The sequence below is a fragment of the Microcebus murinus genome, chromosome 2, assembly GCF_040939455.1.
Source record: "Microcebus murinus isolate Inina chromosome 2, M.murinus_Inina_mat1.0, whole genome shotgun sequence".
Classification (NCBI taxonomy): Eukaryota; Metazoa; Chordata; class Mammalia; order Primates; family Cheirogaleidae; genus Microcebus; species Microcebus murinus.
The window spans coordinates 94,382,815-94,399,550 of record NC_134105.1 but is presented as its reverse complement, the minus strand read 5'-3'; the positions used below and the strand labels follow the sequence as shown (position 1 = coordinate 94,399,550).

Below are 16,736 nucleotides of genomic sequence, written 5' to 3'. Positions count from 1 at the left end.
AAATAAAGGGAAAATTTGTAATCAAGAGGTCAGGAAATAAGCATGGTTTTGGAGTCAATTGCAAGTCCTGGTGCTTACACTTACTGGTTTTCATCCATTATCAAATAGGGAAAAAACGTCTACCTTCAAAGAGTTTCAGAGAAAATAAAATGGTAGCATATAAAAGCCCAAGCTCTGTGAATGTCACAAAACAGAAAAGCAGATGGCAGCTGCCATCCTTCCAGAGCCCCCAAAGTTAGGCCTGTAATATGGGGGATTACATATTAGGGAAAACTAGGCTTCTGTACAAGTTTCAAATTAGAACATACACGGCTCAAGTCTGTTCCATATTTACGATGAAGTTCATCAAGGCTAAGTTTATGGTCATCCTAAGAGAAAACAGAAACAAAGACAAGTTAAACATTGCAGCATAAAAATGGGCAAAAAAAAGCATCAATATTACTCCTTATTATCATTAAGCTCATAAAAGGAGTTTTCTTCAGTGAAGACGTTAGTATGCTCTTCACCATTGAAGAGCAATGGCTTGGCAAGCACGCAGCTATCCACAGAGAGCTCTTCATTGGAGAATGGCTAAAGCTGTGTAATGGTGGCCCGTTACTGCCTGCCCCATCACGTTGGAGAAACCCAGCAGCTCGCAGAGACCTAATACAAGCTCATTTGCCTTCTCTGATAAGCAGGCAGATTCTGTGGACACCTCCATAGCCTGGAGAGATTGGAAGTTCCCAATAATTGGCATAATCCAGAGACAAGCAAAGACCCATGATACCAGCCACAATTCCTTCTGTGGACCCTTGGTTATGCCAGAGTGACGGTGTAACTTTTCCAATCCTCTACACATTTTCTAAAAAGAAAACTTTCCGTCTTAACCTCTACAACTGGGTAAGATCTGTCTGTACAAACCGATATCTTCTCTTTTAAAATAAGGCAATTCTTATTTTACAGTGGGGACTGGGGTAGGCAGCATACACTCATAGATATAAGACAGTTTTTCAGACGGATAACAGACGCAACCCTCCTCCCGGTACTTACCATAGATACTTCTTTCTTCAGTTCATCCATGTCCCTCTCTTTCTTGGCCTTTTTGCCCTTTTTGTCACCATGTTCTGAAACTGCTGCGGGCTCATATTTATCACGTCCAACCTACAGGAGAATGTGGGAAAAGTGTGGCTGTGAATTATGAACAGCATCTGAAACTGAAGATTCTGGAGCAGGGGGTTAGGACGGCCATCATTTGGAAGTCAGTGGAATAATACGCATGAAAATTTATGAGCTTATACTGCATACTACATAAACAAACAATCTACTGTTAATATTGCCATCATTAGCTCAAGACACGTCATCCCCACCCAAGGGCATTAAGACGGGGGAAAGTCATGGCAGGCCTCAGAATGGCCCTGCAAAGCCACTTCCATGTGGGGTGAATGAGGAGAGAGCTGTGCTGTCAAAATCCCTATTCTGCAGCTTCCCAGCTTCCCTACAGAAAGAATGAAACCACCTTTACATGAGGAACAGAGTATAGATGGTACTTAAGAGTCTGCTTTCTAATCAGGCCTCAGCTAAAATCCTGGGCCCCACCAGGTTACCAGCTGTGTGTCCTTGGGCAAGTCACTACCTTCACATTTCAATTTCTTCTTCTGCAGCATGGAGATAAGAACAGAGCCAACCTCACTGAGTGTGTTTGAGAGGATTCAATATATAATACACCTCAATGCTAGTTACTTTTATACTTTAAAAATTCTTCACCTTGCAAAGCAGTCGTTAAGTATCAAATTTAGGTTATCTTTAGTGCTCACAGAATACTGACCTTTTTCACCTTCTCATATTTTAAAAAAAGTCAACATTAGCCTAAGAGTCCTCAAAATTCTTTACATAATAAAAGAAAAAAAAGGAGTCCCCACCCCAATCTGTAGCCTGAAAATAAAGCCTCCAAAATGAAAGTCACTGGAAATGTTTTGACATAAGCAGGATGTAGGGAAAGCGTGTGCATTATCACATAATTCACAGGATCCACCTACGCCTCTTGAAAACTGGAACAAATTTTAGAGAAAACGTTGATTCTATAGTTTAAATTTAGATCATTCCACTACCCCACCCCCCTGTTGAAAATTCTTGAGCTTATCTATACAAAGCTTGAACTTGGTGCTCCAAAGCTTAGTGGAGCAAAGAGGGCCCTCATTCCAAACATCCCCCCACCCCCTCCCCACAGACTGCCTCCCACAGCTATGACTTAAGAAAGGCCAAAAAGTGGACATGAGCAATTTTCTTAAAATGGGTGGTATGTGGTGCTATTACTATTATTCTGTGGCTCTCCCTTACCCATTCCTAACTTTTGAAAGTATAATACCAGCTACTAAAGTAATAATTAGGGACTCATAGGTCCAGATGATAATTTTAGTGTGTGAAATAAAAACAAAAGAAAATCAGAAAGTATATGTGTTTCAGTCATAACTAAAACAGCAGCGGCCGTGCGAGGTGGCTCACGCCTGTAATCCTAGCACTCTGGGATGCCAAGGTAGGAGGATTGCTCAAGGTCAGGAGTTCCAGCCTGAGCGAGACCCCGGTCTCTCCCAAAAATAGAAAGAAATTAATTGACCAACCAAAAATATATATACAAAAAATTAGCTGGGCATGCTGGTGCATGCTTGTAGTCCCAGCTACTGGGGAGGCTGAGGCAGTAGGATCACTGAGCCCAGAAGATTGAGGTTGCTGTGAGCCAGTCTGATGCCATGGCACTCAGTCTAGCCTGGGCAACAAAGTGAGACTCTGTCTCAAAATAAAATAAAATAGAACAGTAGCATAATATAATATTCACTTGAATTTGAAAATGCTCTCTCTTAAGACTCCAGTGACAAATCCTGCTCCTAATTTGTTGGTGTTGCCCACATGCAGAGACACTTTTATCCTGTGTTCACCTGTACAGTGTTATCAGACTAATAGCTTCTTCCTATGAGTGGGTTCTTTCTTTCCTATCTTATCTGTTAAGAATGAAGCAAGTCTAAAGATAGTCAACATTCTTGACATTCTCTCCACTATGGAGCAACCACATTTGTTAAGTGGCTTTGAGCACAGCTCTTGGTGCCAGAGTTAAAATGAAAAATAATCACACGCACTGAAAGCAAATGGACAAATAAAACAAAAGGGAAAGACAGGCCTTCTACCAGAGAGGAACCATTTAATGGGAAAGCACAACACTTAAACTCATTTTAAAGACATTGACTAAGGATCTCTAAAAAAGACTTATGTGGCCAGTTTGTATTGATTTTTAAAATACAGTTCACAAATTCTCTTTAAGCAAGTTGAGTATCATTAAAATATTTAAATAAATGAAAATCAGAGTTAAACTCCTCAGCCTCACCATCTGTATGCTTTGATTATCTCAGACTTCCAATATAGTCCACTCCAAAAGAAATTACTGGGGCAGGAGGCCTTGGGCATGTTCTCATTTACAAAAATAAATGTCTTGCCCACAGCTTTGCTATCAATGGTAAAGTAGGTTGGGAATCTACATTCCCTAATAATTCTCTCCTTTCTTCATCACTTCATGTTACATAAGGCACAGTTTTAAATGAGACATGAAAAAGTATTAAGAGAGACATGGAAAAGTATTAACATGTGAAATTGCCTTTTCTTTAAAATTTTATTAATAATTTTTTCACTAGGCAATGTTTGTCCAAAAGAACCGGGCAGCTTATACAATTCGCTTCTTTCCCCACAAGTAAAACAATTATTTAACATTAGCTTATCCTAGTGGGAATCAAATATTACTTAAGTCCCTCCCTATCAGTATCAGCTACCATGGCTTCAAAGCTGAAAAAGTCCATGGGGCTGGGGAAACAGTGGAAAAAATGGGTAAGACGACGTTTGTTTTATTATTTCTTCTAAAAGCATTTGGGAAAAGTAAGAGTCACGGGAAGGGAAATGACAAATATGGTACTTCCTCAATCGACCAGTGACCTTCCCACTTGTTTGGGCATTGGGCATGCCAATTCCTACTTTTCCAATTAGAAAATTCAGATCACCTCCCCACAGAGGACTGGGGGTGATGACTTCCCACTCCTAGGAGTGCCATGCAATGGCACCCCTACAGGACACACCATTCTCAAAAGGGACACTGGTGAAAATGAAGTAAGCTGGGTTATGGGTTTTTTGTTTCTCTTTCCATTCTAATTTAGGAACTGGAAAGTCACAGCAAGGGCAGGGGCTTGCCCACTGTGACACAGCTTAAGACAGTGTCATCATTTCACCCTGTGCTTCCCAGGGATTCCATCCTGTCCAAGAGTAACTAAGAATTTTGCTATTTGATCTGGGTAGAGGGAAACGGTGCCCGAGAGGTGAGAAAATTCTTGACAGGAGGAACCAAGGTTAAAACATGTAACAAGGCTCACTCATTTAAAAACATATACTGAATCTCACAGGGAGTGAGACATCTCTAAGACCCATGAGAGCTGAAGATGCACCTTCTTCTTTAGCAGTTAACTAGAGGGGACAGATATGACAGGTAAAGAAAATTATAAGCAGTGAGGGGAAAGCCAAGTCTTTTTTTAGGAAAGGAGGTTCCATCCCAGAGGTATATCGCTTGAGTTCTGCATAAACTGGGACGGGACTTCATACCCATCCCAATCACTAACCTCTAACAAACAGGGCAGGTTTCAAAGGCTTTCTCAACTGCGCATTACGGAAGTTCTGGCCAGAGTTCTCACCATATCAAAAGCACAACGTCCTGTGGCCAATAGGGACCTCAACTCTTCAGAATTCTGAAATTCCTGCTAACAAAGTCTAGAGGGTTAGAAGTTCAAGATTTCCATTCCTTCTAGACAGGTCTGTTGACGGTGTTTTTAAGTTATCCCTAAGTCATTCTAGTACTGCCATGTGCCAGCTACAAGACCTTGAACATTCAGCCTCAGTTTCCTCATCCCTAAAATGGCAATAACATTTGGCATAACTATTAAAGAACCTAGAGAAAGCATCGATAGTTTGATTAATTAGGGTACCATCAAATTTACAAACGAAACACCTAAGAACTGTACTATTTTCAAAGCCCACAAACAAAAGCTTTTGACTAGCAAGAAAGGTCAGAAGGATGGCCAAAGTAACTGCACCAAATGCAGCCCATTTCGAGGCTGGCCAAGAAGGTTATAGGAAAGGCACCTCTAAACTCAGTTTGGCAGGAAAGGTGGGTGATGGCTCTGATGCTGCTGGTTGCCTAGAGGCATGGCATAGCCTGCACTACCCTTACTGTAAAGGAAAAGGGAGGAGGGGTGCCTTCTAATTTTCCTAGGTGACATATTCAATCAAACAAAATTGCGTGTAAAGGTACTCTCTGCAGCATGCCACACAAAGGTTACGATTATAATTTGGTTTTGATTAACCTATACCTTACTGCCATTTTTCATTTCCAATGAAAATTCTTTTCAAACCTTTAAAGAAAAAATTCATTTGGAGTTGTTTTTCATTTGATCTTGTCAATAACAGTCGAGAAATGATCAAGGCCAGTTCATTATATCTCCATTTTGCTCTAAATGACTAAGTAGTTTAGTTTTACATACAAGGAATTTTCCAGCCAGGGATCTGAGGGCCAAGAGATGGCCGTCTGGAGGTGAGGGAGGACACGCACTGTCATAGTACCACAGCTGCTCCAGCCCCAGCGGCAACGCTTCACTGCAGGAGCAGCTCTCTGCAGAGGAGGTGACCCTGAGGGACCACCATGCTTTCATATTCCTTCTTTCACTCACCCAAATATGCATTCTGGAGAATATAACCTAGCAAGCCCAAAGCAGTAGGTACCTTTGTGAGTACAGTTCAGTATCTCCACACTTGGGTGGTAGCCCATCAGCTAGCAGGGAACAAAGGGAACAGCTATAGGTCTGGCTGGCAGGTTCCCGCAGCAGGTGAAAAAAGAACACACCTTCCTCCCCCCCAATCTGCCTGCACGTAAGCTCGTAATGAGCATGCCAGCCTACCCTGCCTGCAATAGTTAGTATATACTCATGATCATTCAAAAAATAAAATTCTAATATGTGTAAAGAACCAACACACTTTAGATTTACTAAAATGTACTCTGTCCAGTTATCAACAACGAACAAAAATCTTAGTTTTTCTAATAGGGTAGTCTACCTCTGCATTAGGCACCTGGGTTATGAAGAGTTAAAACTTTCTGTTTGTTCCTTAATTCCCTCCATTTGCTACCCTCCTCATCCTCTTTTTCTCCATTTTGCTAGATTACTCTGGCTTGAGAGACAACAGATTAATAACCAGCCCAAGTATTACAAAGGGACCAAATCAACTCCCAGTTAAGTCCTGATCCTTCCTCAATCAGCATTCTGAAGCCTAGCCTAGCAAATAAAATGACTGCCATGCTGAAGAGGTTAAAGGTTATCCAATGCCCTAAAGAAATATCACAAGTGGAAATAATAGAACAAATATGGCACCATGGAAGCATCACATAGAGGATTAAAGGAAAAAAACAAAAAAAGCAGATTAACCCCCAAATGCATTAGGGCCCTGCCCTCACCTTGATATCTGACTAGGAAGAGACATCAAGCACCAAGGCCCACTAATCCATAAAACCTTACACTGATTATTAGGCTCCCAAACAATACAAGTCTCAAAACAAAAAGGCACAAGCCACCATGAATCAACTTTTCACATCACCAAAATAGCCAACAGCTAAAACCAGATAAAGAGATAATGTTCAGATATATTTCACTGTAAAGTCACAAAGGAACTGAGGAATGGGGTCTATTGGTCAAAATTCCCTTTGCTCGGGACCCAAATGAAAACCAAACCAAAGAGAAAGTGTAGGGGAGGGGCACCTCTTTTCTCACTAACAGAATCTGCCATCCTAAACATCAAATAAATGTGAAGAACGTCTTGTGGATTCCTGACAACAGATTTCAGCACAACTAATGAGGTGAGTCATATGCAAAGAACAGTCTCTCTATGACTCTAGCCAAGGAATACACTTCCTCTCATACACTCAATTCATAGCAATGTGAGAAAGGTCAGACCCGACTTGGTTACATATCCTTTTCCAGAAATATATAAATGAAGAAGAGTTTTAAAAAAGGACTAGTAGATTTTAAAGTCCTCTTTATTTCACATTATTACGTACTGGACATATATCTTCAGCATAATCTAGAATTGGACAGCTCTGGCAGGGATGGGGAACATTTTGCCCAGTGTTTTGCTGTCCAAACCCAGCCACTCTGATTACTGTGAGCCCATCTGATCTGACACTCGTGTTTCTTCTTCTGGCCTGCTGGCTGGCAGAGAGCCCTGGGCATCTAGCAGAAGGCAGCACAGCACAAATATTCAGGCTCCCCATCATCACATAAGGCTGAAAAGTCCATTTTATTTTGCATGATTTAAAAAACATAAAAATGATTATCAACCACGAACAAAGTCCTTTACTTGAAAAGTGAAAGCAGACGAAAATTCTAAGATGCTATTAAATAGGAGATTTGCTTCCTGAGCAAATATAACAGTTCTCTGTGGTATCAGCTGCCAGACACTTCCATTTGGCTTTCCTATGGAGGGAAATTAACAGTATTTCCCATTATTTTCAATCCTTCATATGTTTTTCAGGGTAAAAGAAAAACTGTTCCTTAGTTTTGAAAGGGTTTATGACTGATGAACAGCAAACCCAGTTTATAAGGATTTGATCTTCTCTCAGCTCTAACTACTATACCTTTGTAAGCTCTAACAATAGCCACAAATCAGACTGGCCATTGCATGCACTGCGCAAACAGAACACAGATTACTTCACTCGATTCTGAGGGTGAACATTCTACCCAGGAGCCAGATGAGAAACTGAAGCTTCACGGCTTTTTTAAAACCTGTTTGTTAAGTGAAGACTCAGATTTAACTTACTTTCCTATATAAAATCCTTCAAAGCTATTTTAGTTAAAGCCTGTCTCATTCTTAAGTGTAGATATAATTTAAAAAAAAACAAACACAAAAAAACATAGCCTGATTTGTACAGAAAGTCACTTATCCATTCATTTATTGCTAAAATAATCAGAAAACAATGATTTAGAAGGGTACTGGAATGGAACATGGATGAGTGCCAAGCCTATTGTTCTTTTAAAATGTTGAATTCAACTTTTATTTTTAAGTGCAATTTAGGAATAGCATTCCCAAGAATCTGTATATTTTAAGTTTCAGCCCTCGTCTGGATAAATACCTTTTTAAAGCATTTGTTTGTTTGTTTGTTTGTTTGCTTTTTGGGCTATTGGCTTTAGTCCCCATCTTCTCAGGTTTGTGATGCAGGCCTCCCCCTTCCCTACCCTCCCACCCTAAGGTGAGTCACTACACTGTTACAAACTTACTGGCAGAGAACATTACAAACTAACAAACAGTAAGTTACCAGAAGGGGATACACCCTTCTAAGAGGGTACAGACAGCACCCAAGAGGCAGGGGACTGTTACACACAGGACTGACCCTAACGTGCCCCCCAGTGGTGGGTGCTAGTTTCTCTTGTATCTGCTCCACTTGCCCTTGGCCAGGCCTGGGCAACTTTCCACCCTGAGGACTCTGCCTTACAATGTTTTAGGTCTAAAGTACCAGCTTTATAGCAGCCAGGGGATATTCAGTCACACCTCCAAGTTGAGCTCCAAAAGGGCAGCTGATAATGTTACCATACAACCAGGATTTCTGCTGACATGTATATCCCTTGTGCAACCTTCACCTGCACCTTTTTTCCCTGACCCTCTTTAAATCACTACTTATAAGCTAGGATTTATTTTCTAGGTAACTAAGTTAATATTCAAACCAAATCCAGAACTACAGTGAAAGATTTGGTGAGACCCTCTCCCCTTCATCTTCTATAAACTTAAGAAAACAAAAAGTCTTTTGCATTTCTAAACAGTTACGGTGTGTACCTTTGGTGAACTAAACAATTGTGGGTGGTAGGCCTAGCTGAAGATTTACGACAAGTCACTGGCAAAAACACCCAGTAAGAAAAAAAGGGACAAAATCCTACTTCAGCCAGGAATGATTCAGCAAGAGCTGTTCTTTCATTTTCTTACCAGATGCTTAGGAGCTAGACTTTTAAGGACATATAAAATCACCTGAAATATCATCAAAACCTAGGCCACAAATGGTACTGAGAGGAGGGGAAAAAATTAACAATGACCTTAAAAAAAAGCTGCCGGCATAGGCTTCCTGGTTAACCAATTATCAGCAGGGCTTTAGTCACCACTCCACCCACATTTTAATCCCCATGTGGAAAAATCCCGACATTTCGGCATGAAATATTCTCCTGAACATTTAGACTATCACAATAAGTCACTGGGGACAAAACACACATGCACATATGCATGCACTAATGCAAACTAATGTTCAATGTATCAAAGTACTCAAAATAACTAAATGCAAACAAGTAGACAAGTAGCATACCATCCTGTGTTAACCAGCTGTCCTTCAATCTTGTGTTTGCTAGCCACTAGACGTTTTGATAGAATCCGTAAGATATCTGGGTTGAACCTTAACTAACTATTCAGGTGTATAACCACTGCATGACTACTGTGCATATGTGTGCGTAATTATAAAAGAGACATCTAAAAATACGGACATAACTTAGCTACTCGGACATCTCCATAGCCTATTAATTCAATATTACAAATATGCCAGTTTCATCTGAAGAGTTCTGCATGTAAGGTAACATTAAAGAGTAAATAAATATTCAGGCTTGGGAGACCACAGGCTGTTCAGGAATCAGAGATGTCTGGTCTGTCACTAACCGTTTGACCTTGAGCAAGTCACTTCACCTTCGTAGGCCTCAGATACACAGTTATGATCTCTCCATCACCCCAAATCAGTAACGTCTCCTCTCAGGAAATAAACTTTTTGGGTTTTTTTGGTGGGGGGAGAGAATGAGCTTAGAAGAGCTTGTTTACAGGAATGACCTGGGGTTTGATGGTGTTGTACAAGCACAGGCCACTAACCCAGCTTCCATCCGGGAGTGGAGAGGCCTGGCACTCAGCTCTCTGCTTTGATGATTCTTGACTGGGGGGCCAGCCCTCCACACTGTGCTTTTAAAAGCCGTACAAGTTGTGCATTCCCACCCATCTCTATTCTCTCTACCAGGCCCAAGCCTTTCAATTACCTCCTTCAAAACCCATTTAGGGTCCCCAAAGAATGCAGCCTGTCTCTCTCTCTGCTCCCATCGCTCTGTCCATGTCCAGGAGCCCCAGGACTTCCAAAGCCCTACTGAATGTCCACACTGCGCTAAGCCCTGGAGACAATGGAGTGGGTTCGCTCCCACCTGCATACTCATGACCTGATCATTTTTATCCCATGAATTTTTGAGATTATTTTGTGCAAATTTTTCTCAGCTGGACTTTGGCTCCTTTGGGGTGAGGGGCCCAGTCTCCCGCGGTGGCTACGGGTAATCAAGACTTCACCACAGAAGTGTAAAAACAAGGCGTTTTATGGTATTCCCCACAGCACTCTGCGCCCCCTTTCCTGCCCTGAGACCCTTGGTCTCCTTCAGGGACCCCTTTTGGTGAGTCCGCGGCGCTGGAAATCGGCAGGGCATTCCCACAACCACGGAATGCCCACAGGCTCCAATCCTTTTTCGGGTTTATTGTACCCAAAGGCCCTTGGTGGGTCAGTCTGTCCTTCCAGGCTCCTTCCTCTAAAAATCCTGCACACTCCTCCCCACCGCCAGGATGACAACTCCAGTTGCCACGGGCGCATCGAGTGTTTACGAGAAGTGGCCCATTAACGCTCTCGAAAGTATACCTTAAAGGCCATCTTGGGGCGGCGAAGACACACCCTTTCTGGCACCAGCCCGCTCGGCTGGCTCTGCAGTAAGGGGAAGCCAGTTTTGCTCTTTGGGGGAGGGCGGCCGCCGCTGCGGGGAGCCAGCTGAGCCCCTGCGCCTCCCGGAGCAGCAGCCTCGACCCGGAGGCTGCCCCGCCGGCGCCGGGCCGCGGCGGGAACCGCAGCCCGAGAGGGGCCCGGCGGAGCGCCCCAGGGGAAGGGGAGGAGCGCGCCTTTCCTCTGGGCACGGAGGGCGGAGGGAAAAAGGAAGGAGAGCGAGGGAGGTGAGGGCGAGCGGAGGGAGGGCAGCCGGGCTCGGGGATGCCGCCGGCGGCCGGCTCCGTGCGGGGCCGCCCCGCTGCCGCCCGCCCTCTGCCCTCCCGGCCCGCGGCTCCCGAGAGCCGCCTCCCGCAGCCCCCGGCCGGCGCGGCCCCGGCGGCCCGCACGCACTGCGGGGTCTGCGCGCCGCCCGCGCCGCCGCGCTCCCTTCCCCCGCCCGGCTACTGCGCTCCCTCCATTTCCAAAGTGCGTCGTCTTTTAAGCCGCGCGGCTCTGCCAGCCCGCGCCGCCGCTTCCTCCTCCGCCGCCGGCCGCCGGCCGCGGTCGCCCTCCGGACTTCCTCCTCGTCCCCTCCAGGGCTCCGCGCCCCTCCCGGGCTCGCCGGTACTCACCCCCTTCCCCATGGTGGCGGTGCTCTGTGCCCGGCGCCGGGTGCTGTCGCTCGGGAATCAGAGAGGAGACAAGAGAAGAGAGCAGCTCCCGCCGAGCGAGCGGGGCCGGGGGCCGAGTGGAGGGAGCGAGGGCTGCGCGGGGCGGGAGGGAGGGCGGCGGCTCGGGCCGATGCCGCCGCCGCCGCTGCTGCTGCCGCCGCCGCTGCCGGGGCTGCTACCGCTGCTGCTGCCACGTGTCCGCCTCCTCCCGCCGCTGCTCTGCGCCCCAGGCCCCGCCGCAGCTCCAGCCCGCGCCGCCTCCTCACTTCCTAAAATATGCAACCTGCGTGCTGGCCCCGCCCACGCTGCGAAACGTCACCGTTACCGGAGCAACCTGACACCGGCGGAGGGCCTGGCTCCACCCCCTCCCCAAGCCTCCCCCCTCTTCCCCGGGCCTGGGCAGCGCCGGCTGCGGCCGGTCCCGGCTCCCGGCAGGAGGGCGCCCGGCCCGGGGCGCGCGTGCCCACGTCCCGGGAGGGCCACGGGGCGCGCCTGCTGGCCAAGCGGCGGGGACTTAGCGGCTGTGGCACTCCCGAGCCCGTCCTCCCGCCGCCCTGCGTGACTCGCTTGCTGTGTAGGGCCCGGGAGGTCCGCAGTGGGTGCGGTACGGTCTCAGGACTGGGCTCCCCGATCGCCGCATATCAGGCAAAAAAGCCTCGCGTGGAATGCCTTTTCCAGCGCTTCAGGGATCTCCTCTCGGACAGCGGATGCACCGAGGAGGCCCGGGTGTGACTGCAGCTAGCGCCTGCCTGCGGACGCCACCTCGGTGTGGAATCCCAGGCCCCGCGCCCACCTGCGGATGGCCTCTTGTTGCCTCCTCTAACTTGGGGTACCCTTTATTCACTTCCCGCTCCACCATAGGAGAAATGGGTCTGAACTGGCCTCGCCAAAAGTCCCAAGAGCCCTCCCTACCACTTCCCTTCTTTCAAGACCCCAAAATGATAATCCAAAGTGTGACCAATGAAGTCATTGACAATACTGTGCGGATGCATCTCCTATCCCCGTGGAAAAATTCTGCTTTTCTAGTTTGGGAATTCTCTTTTTAGGGAAGAAAAGACTGAAAGCCAGAGGAATGCTTATCTTTAGCAAGAGGTGCTGACTCAAGGGGGAGACGTTAGAGGCCTTGTCGAGTGCCACTCCATGCCTCCCACCTGGCACAGCAGCGCCTCCTCCAGCACAGCCTTCCGTGCTCTGAGCAGCCCGGGAACCCGTGCGCCAGTCCCTGGAGAACCCTGGCCTGCTGCACTTCGGAGCTTCTCTCTCAATATAGCTTCAGCTTCTTAGCAGAGGCTGCAATGTCTGAAGTTCTCCAACATTTAAGAAACGAAGCATTATTATTAACAATGTTTGCAGGAAGGCAAGTACTCTCTGGGAAAGCGCAGGATTCACAGGAGAGTCACTCCGCATCTCTGGGAATTCCTACAAGAAACAAGGAAAATGTTCTCAGCTGTATCTACTGACAAAAAAAAAAAAAAAAAAAAAGAAACAAGGAAAATGTTAACTTCCTAAGCAAAGGTTCCAAAGTTAAAGCCGACCCTATCAACTTCAAGTATTAATTGAACATGAACAAATAAGGATATGAAGCTTGGGGAAAAAAATGGGGAAGAAACTATGGAAAGAAGGAAAAACTAGCAACTGTGTTATCCGTTACATCATTAGGGTAATTCTTACCCCTTCTTAGAAGAAACTTTCTTACTCAAGTCTCTTTCCTCTTCCCCCAGAATGTATCGTTAAGCAGTGGCCCCCAACCTTTTTGGCACCAGCAGCTGGTTTCATGGAAGATAATTTTTCCTCGGGGATAGGAGAAGGAGATGGTCTCAGGCTGATTCAAGCGCATTATATTTATTGTGCAGTCAAACCTCTCCCTAATGGCAATCTGTATTTGCAGCTGCTCCCCAGCGCTAGCATCACTACCTCAGCTCCATCTCAGATCATCGGGCATTAGTTTCCCATTAGGAGTGTGAAGCCTAGATCCCTGACATGTGCAGTTTACAGTAGGGTTGGTGCTTCTGTGAGAATCTAGTGTGTACGCTGATCTGGCAGGAGGCGGAGCTTATTTGGTGATGCAAGCAATGGGGAGCGGCTGTAAATACAGATGAAGCTGGGCTGGCTTTTGCCACTGCTCACCTCCTGCTCTGTGGCTGGTTGCTAACAGGCCATGGACCTATATGGTCCAGTGGCCTGGGGGTTGGGGGACCACAGTTGTTAAGGGCTGATGTCACCTTCAGTGATCTGCAGACTTGGTTGAATCAGTCCAGGCCATGGAGAGCAGAGGAATTGTAAACAGAATTTAAAATCATGACTGCTGGGAGAAGAGATCCCAAATCCAAAATAGAGTTCCCAACACTGTTAATTCAACAGAAGGTTACAGAGTATTATCAGGGCTCCACCTCTAAAGTTCTATTACATACATGCTTCATTTACATGCCTGACAGCCTCCATTGCTACTTTGTAGGAGGCTTTTTCTTGGTAAACATAGCTCGTTTAAGATGAATTACCCTTTGGACCCTGATCCAAATGGGAAACGTGTAGCAGCAACAACAAAATGGAGAAAGCACAAATCTGAACAATGTAGATTTCTTCCGCCAGCTGATCACCACTTTCTCCTTTCATAAGTAAAATTATCATTTGCTCATTCCACAAAATAACTCTGATAGATCAAGGTATTTCCCTTTCTCTCTAGAGCTGTTTATTTGGCAGTTAAAGGTTGCTGAAGTTCTTGCAGGAGGATCCCAAAATTCTAGCTGTGTTCCAGGATGGAAAAAGGGCAAAAGAGATAAGAAATGCTAACTAATATCTATATTTTGCTTTTGACTCCACACAGTATTTTTACACGTACAGTGTCCTTGAATTCTCACAAGTCTGCAAGGTAAAGAGTGGGAAAGTAGAGGCTCAGGGACTCTCTCACTAGGCCACTCAGCTAGTGATTGGGGGAGCGTGGCCTCAAAATTGCAGAATGGGAACCATCTTTCTACTCCTAAAGTTTAGTTTATGAGCACAGAATCAGCTTTCTTTGGGAAAGAGTCATGAAAGGATCCCTGCCTGGTTGTAACATAGAGCCCTGGACGTGCCTATGGAACTAAGAAAAGGTAAGGCATGGCCTGGACTGAGGTGCAGAAGTCTCAGGTGCGAGAGACACACCTGGGAACATGGGTGACCAAAGGTGAAAAATTCTATTCCTGGAAATCATTCTTTTCTACTCTTGGGAGAGGCTTCTGAATGAAACCTTACAGATCAAAGATCAAACACTCCCCTCATCTTATGATGAAGAAACTGAGGCCCAGGGAGTAATTGGCACTGGATATTCAAAGGACAGTAGTAGGACTTCCAGGAACCTTTGCTAACTCCCAGACCCAGTGCAGGGAACAAATGTAGATTGCAGAAGAGAGGATGGAGGAAGTCGTGCCTCTCCATTCTATCTGCTTCTTACCCTATTAGCTTTTTTTGAGCTCTTAGCTTGGGGCACAATTAAATTGATTGGCCCAGAGGCTCAGCATTTACAAACCTCAAGGCTGCCCAGTGTGTATGGCTTTGAGGAGGATTTGATCACAGATATGGAGGGTTGACCCAGTCATTGTGAATTGAGTCAGCAGATGTATGAAAATATGATGCAAGTCAATATTTTGAGCCAGGAATGCTAGCACTTTGAGTATTTGCTGAATTGAATAAACACACCATTGCAATTAAGAGTTTTAGAATATGAGTTGGAGCCCACACCAGGTTAGCATTGTCCATAGGATACAAAAATGAGCTAGCAATCTGGAAGGACAGGATTTTCTTTGGCTTAGTTTGCCCTAGAGTTAGCATACAAACACTCATAAGGATGCATCTTTATCCTTCACCAATTTCCCAAGTTCCCCAGAAAGCTACCTCTTGCTGCCTTAAAGCCAGCTCTTCTTATCATCCACAGTTTCTCCTAGCCAGTGTCTATCTTTCCATTGCAAATCTATTTCCTCTTCTATTCAGCTGCAGACATATCACCTCCAGTTTTCAAAGCGCAGTTCTAGGTGCAATGCTAACCATCAAAATCAGTCAGCTAAATAATTCTGGCTCCTATTACATTTCCTCCTAGGCCCCATTTTCTGCTCATCTCTTAATGCCTTTGGAAAGCTCCGTGAGATTCTTTTAAACATATTTTCTCCTGTTAATGGTGGTTGAGGACTTCAAGTTTTGCTTCTGGAAATGTGGAAGAGTTGGCATTTACTTGGTGTCTGTCATAGGTGATTATCAACTTCAAGAGAAGGGGGAGGAAACTTTTCATGTTAGAAGGCCACATTAGGCAGGGCGCGATGGCTCACGCCTGTAATCCTAGCTCTCTGGGAGGCCAAGGCGGGCGGATTGCTCGAGGTCATGGGTTTGAAACCAGCCTGAGCAAGAGCAAGACCCCATCTCTACTATAAATAGAAAGAAATTAATTGGCCAACTGATATATATAGAAAAACTTAGTCGGGCATGGTGGCGCATGCCTGTAGTCCCAGCTACTTGGGAGGCTGAAGCAGAAGGATTGCTTGAGCCCAGGAGTTTGAGGTTGCTGTGAGCTAGGCTGACGCCACGGCACTCACTCTAGCCTGGGCAACAAAGCAAGACTCTGTCTGAAAAAAAAAAAAAAAAAAGAAGGCCACATTAATGTAGTTGTCATCAAATAAAGTTGCCTTCAAGAAACTTCGGTTAGATATACTTACAAATATGCATTATTTTATAAAAATTTAACTAATATGTACTTAATAATTTCAAAAAACAAAAACTATTTGTTAATGTTAAAGTTAGCTAACATTTTAATGACTATATTGTGTCTGCTTTTTGGTGGAAAGCATTTGACTATTTGGTTAGAATGGAAGTCTCCACTTTCAGTTGATCCTCTAGATGGGTATCAGACATTTGTGACCTTAAGGGCATCTTGATTTGGGTTAGGTAGGAGAATTTAGATTTGCAGCAATCAGTGGTTGAAAATTAAGAAAGTATTTTTTGGCCATGTTGCTGAAGGTGTGGGTATTCTACTGCATTTTTCCATATTTCAAATGTAGCATCAGACAATGACTTTAAAATGTCATCTACTGATAGTGCAATCAATTTTATCTGTAGCTCTTTTGGTGTCTGGTGATATCAGCTAGGTGAGGCTGAAATGCTAATTTGAGTGTGATGTCATGATTCTCAAAGTCAGTGAACCTTCATTGTGTTCTCCAATGAATAGGTGTGTAACAGCTGTGTATTCGTCAAATGATTCACGTACATCATCCTGCTCATCAATGACCTTTGCTAAC

The 16,736-nt window shown here is 45.1% G+C and overlaps 1 protein-coding gene across 1 annotated transcript in view; it reads right to left on the bottom strand.

Annotated features, from left to right (window-relative positions):
* The window catches only part of ATP1A1 (ATPase Na+/K+ transporting subunit alpha 1), a 29,762-nt gene extending 18,038 nt beyond the window's left edge, over positions 1 to 11,724 (bottom strand). Inside the window, exons 1-3 of the mRNA XM_012761812.2 lie at positions 11,437 to 11,724; positions 1,030 to 1,140; positions 309 to 368 (exon numbers count right to left, since the gene is read on the bottom strand). Of these exons, the coding sequence (XP_012617266.1) occupies positions 309 to 368; positions 1,030 to 1,140; positions 11,437 to 11,448 (183 nt within the window). The 5' untranslated portion in view covers positions 11,449 to 11,724. The remainder of the gene's footprint in view (positions 1 to 308; positions 369 to 1,029; positions 1,141 to 11,436) is intronic.
* Positions 11,725 to 16,736: the final 5,012 nt, after the last annotated feature.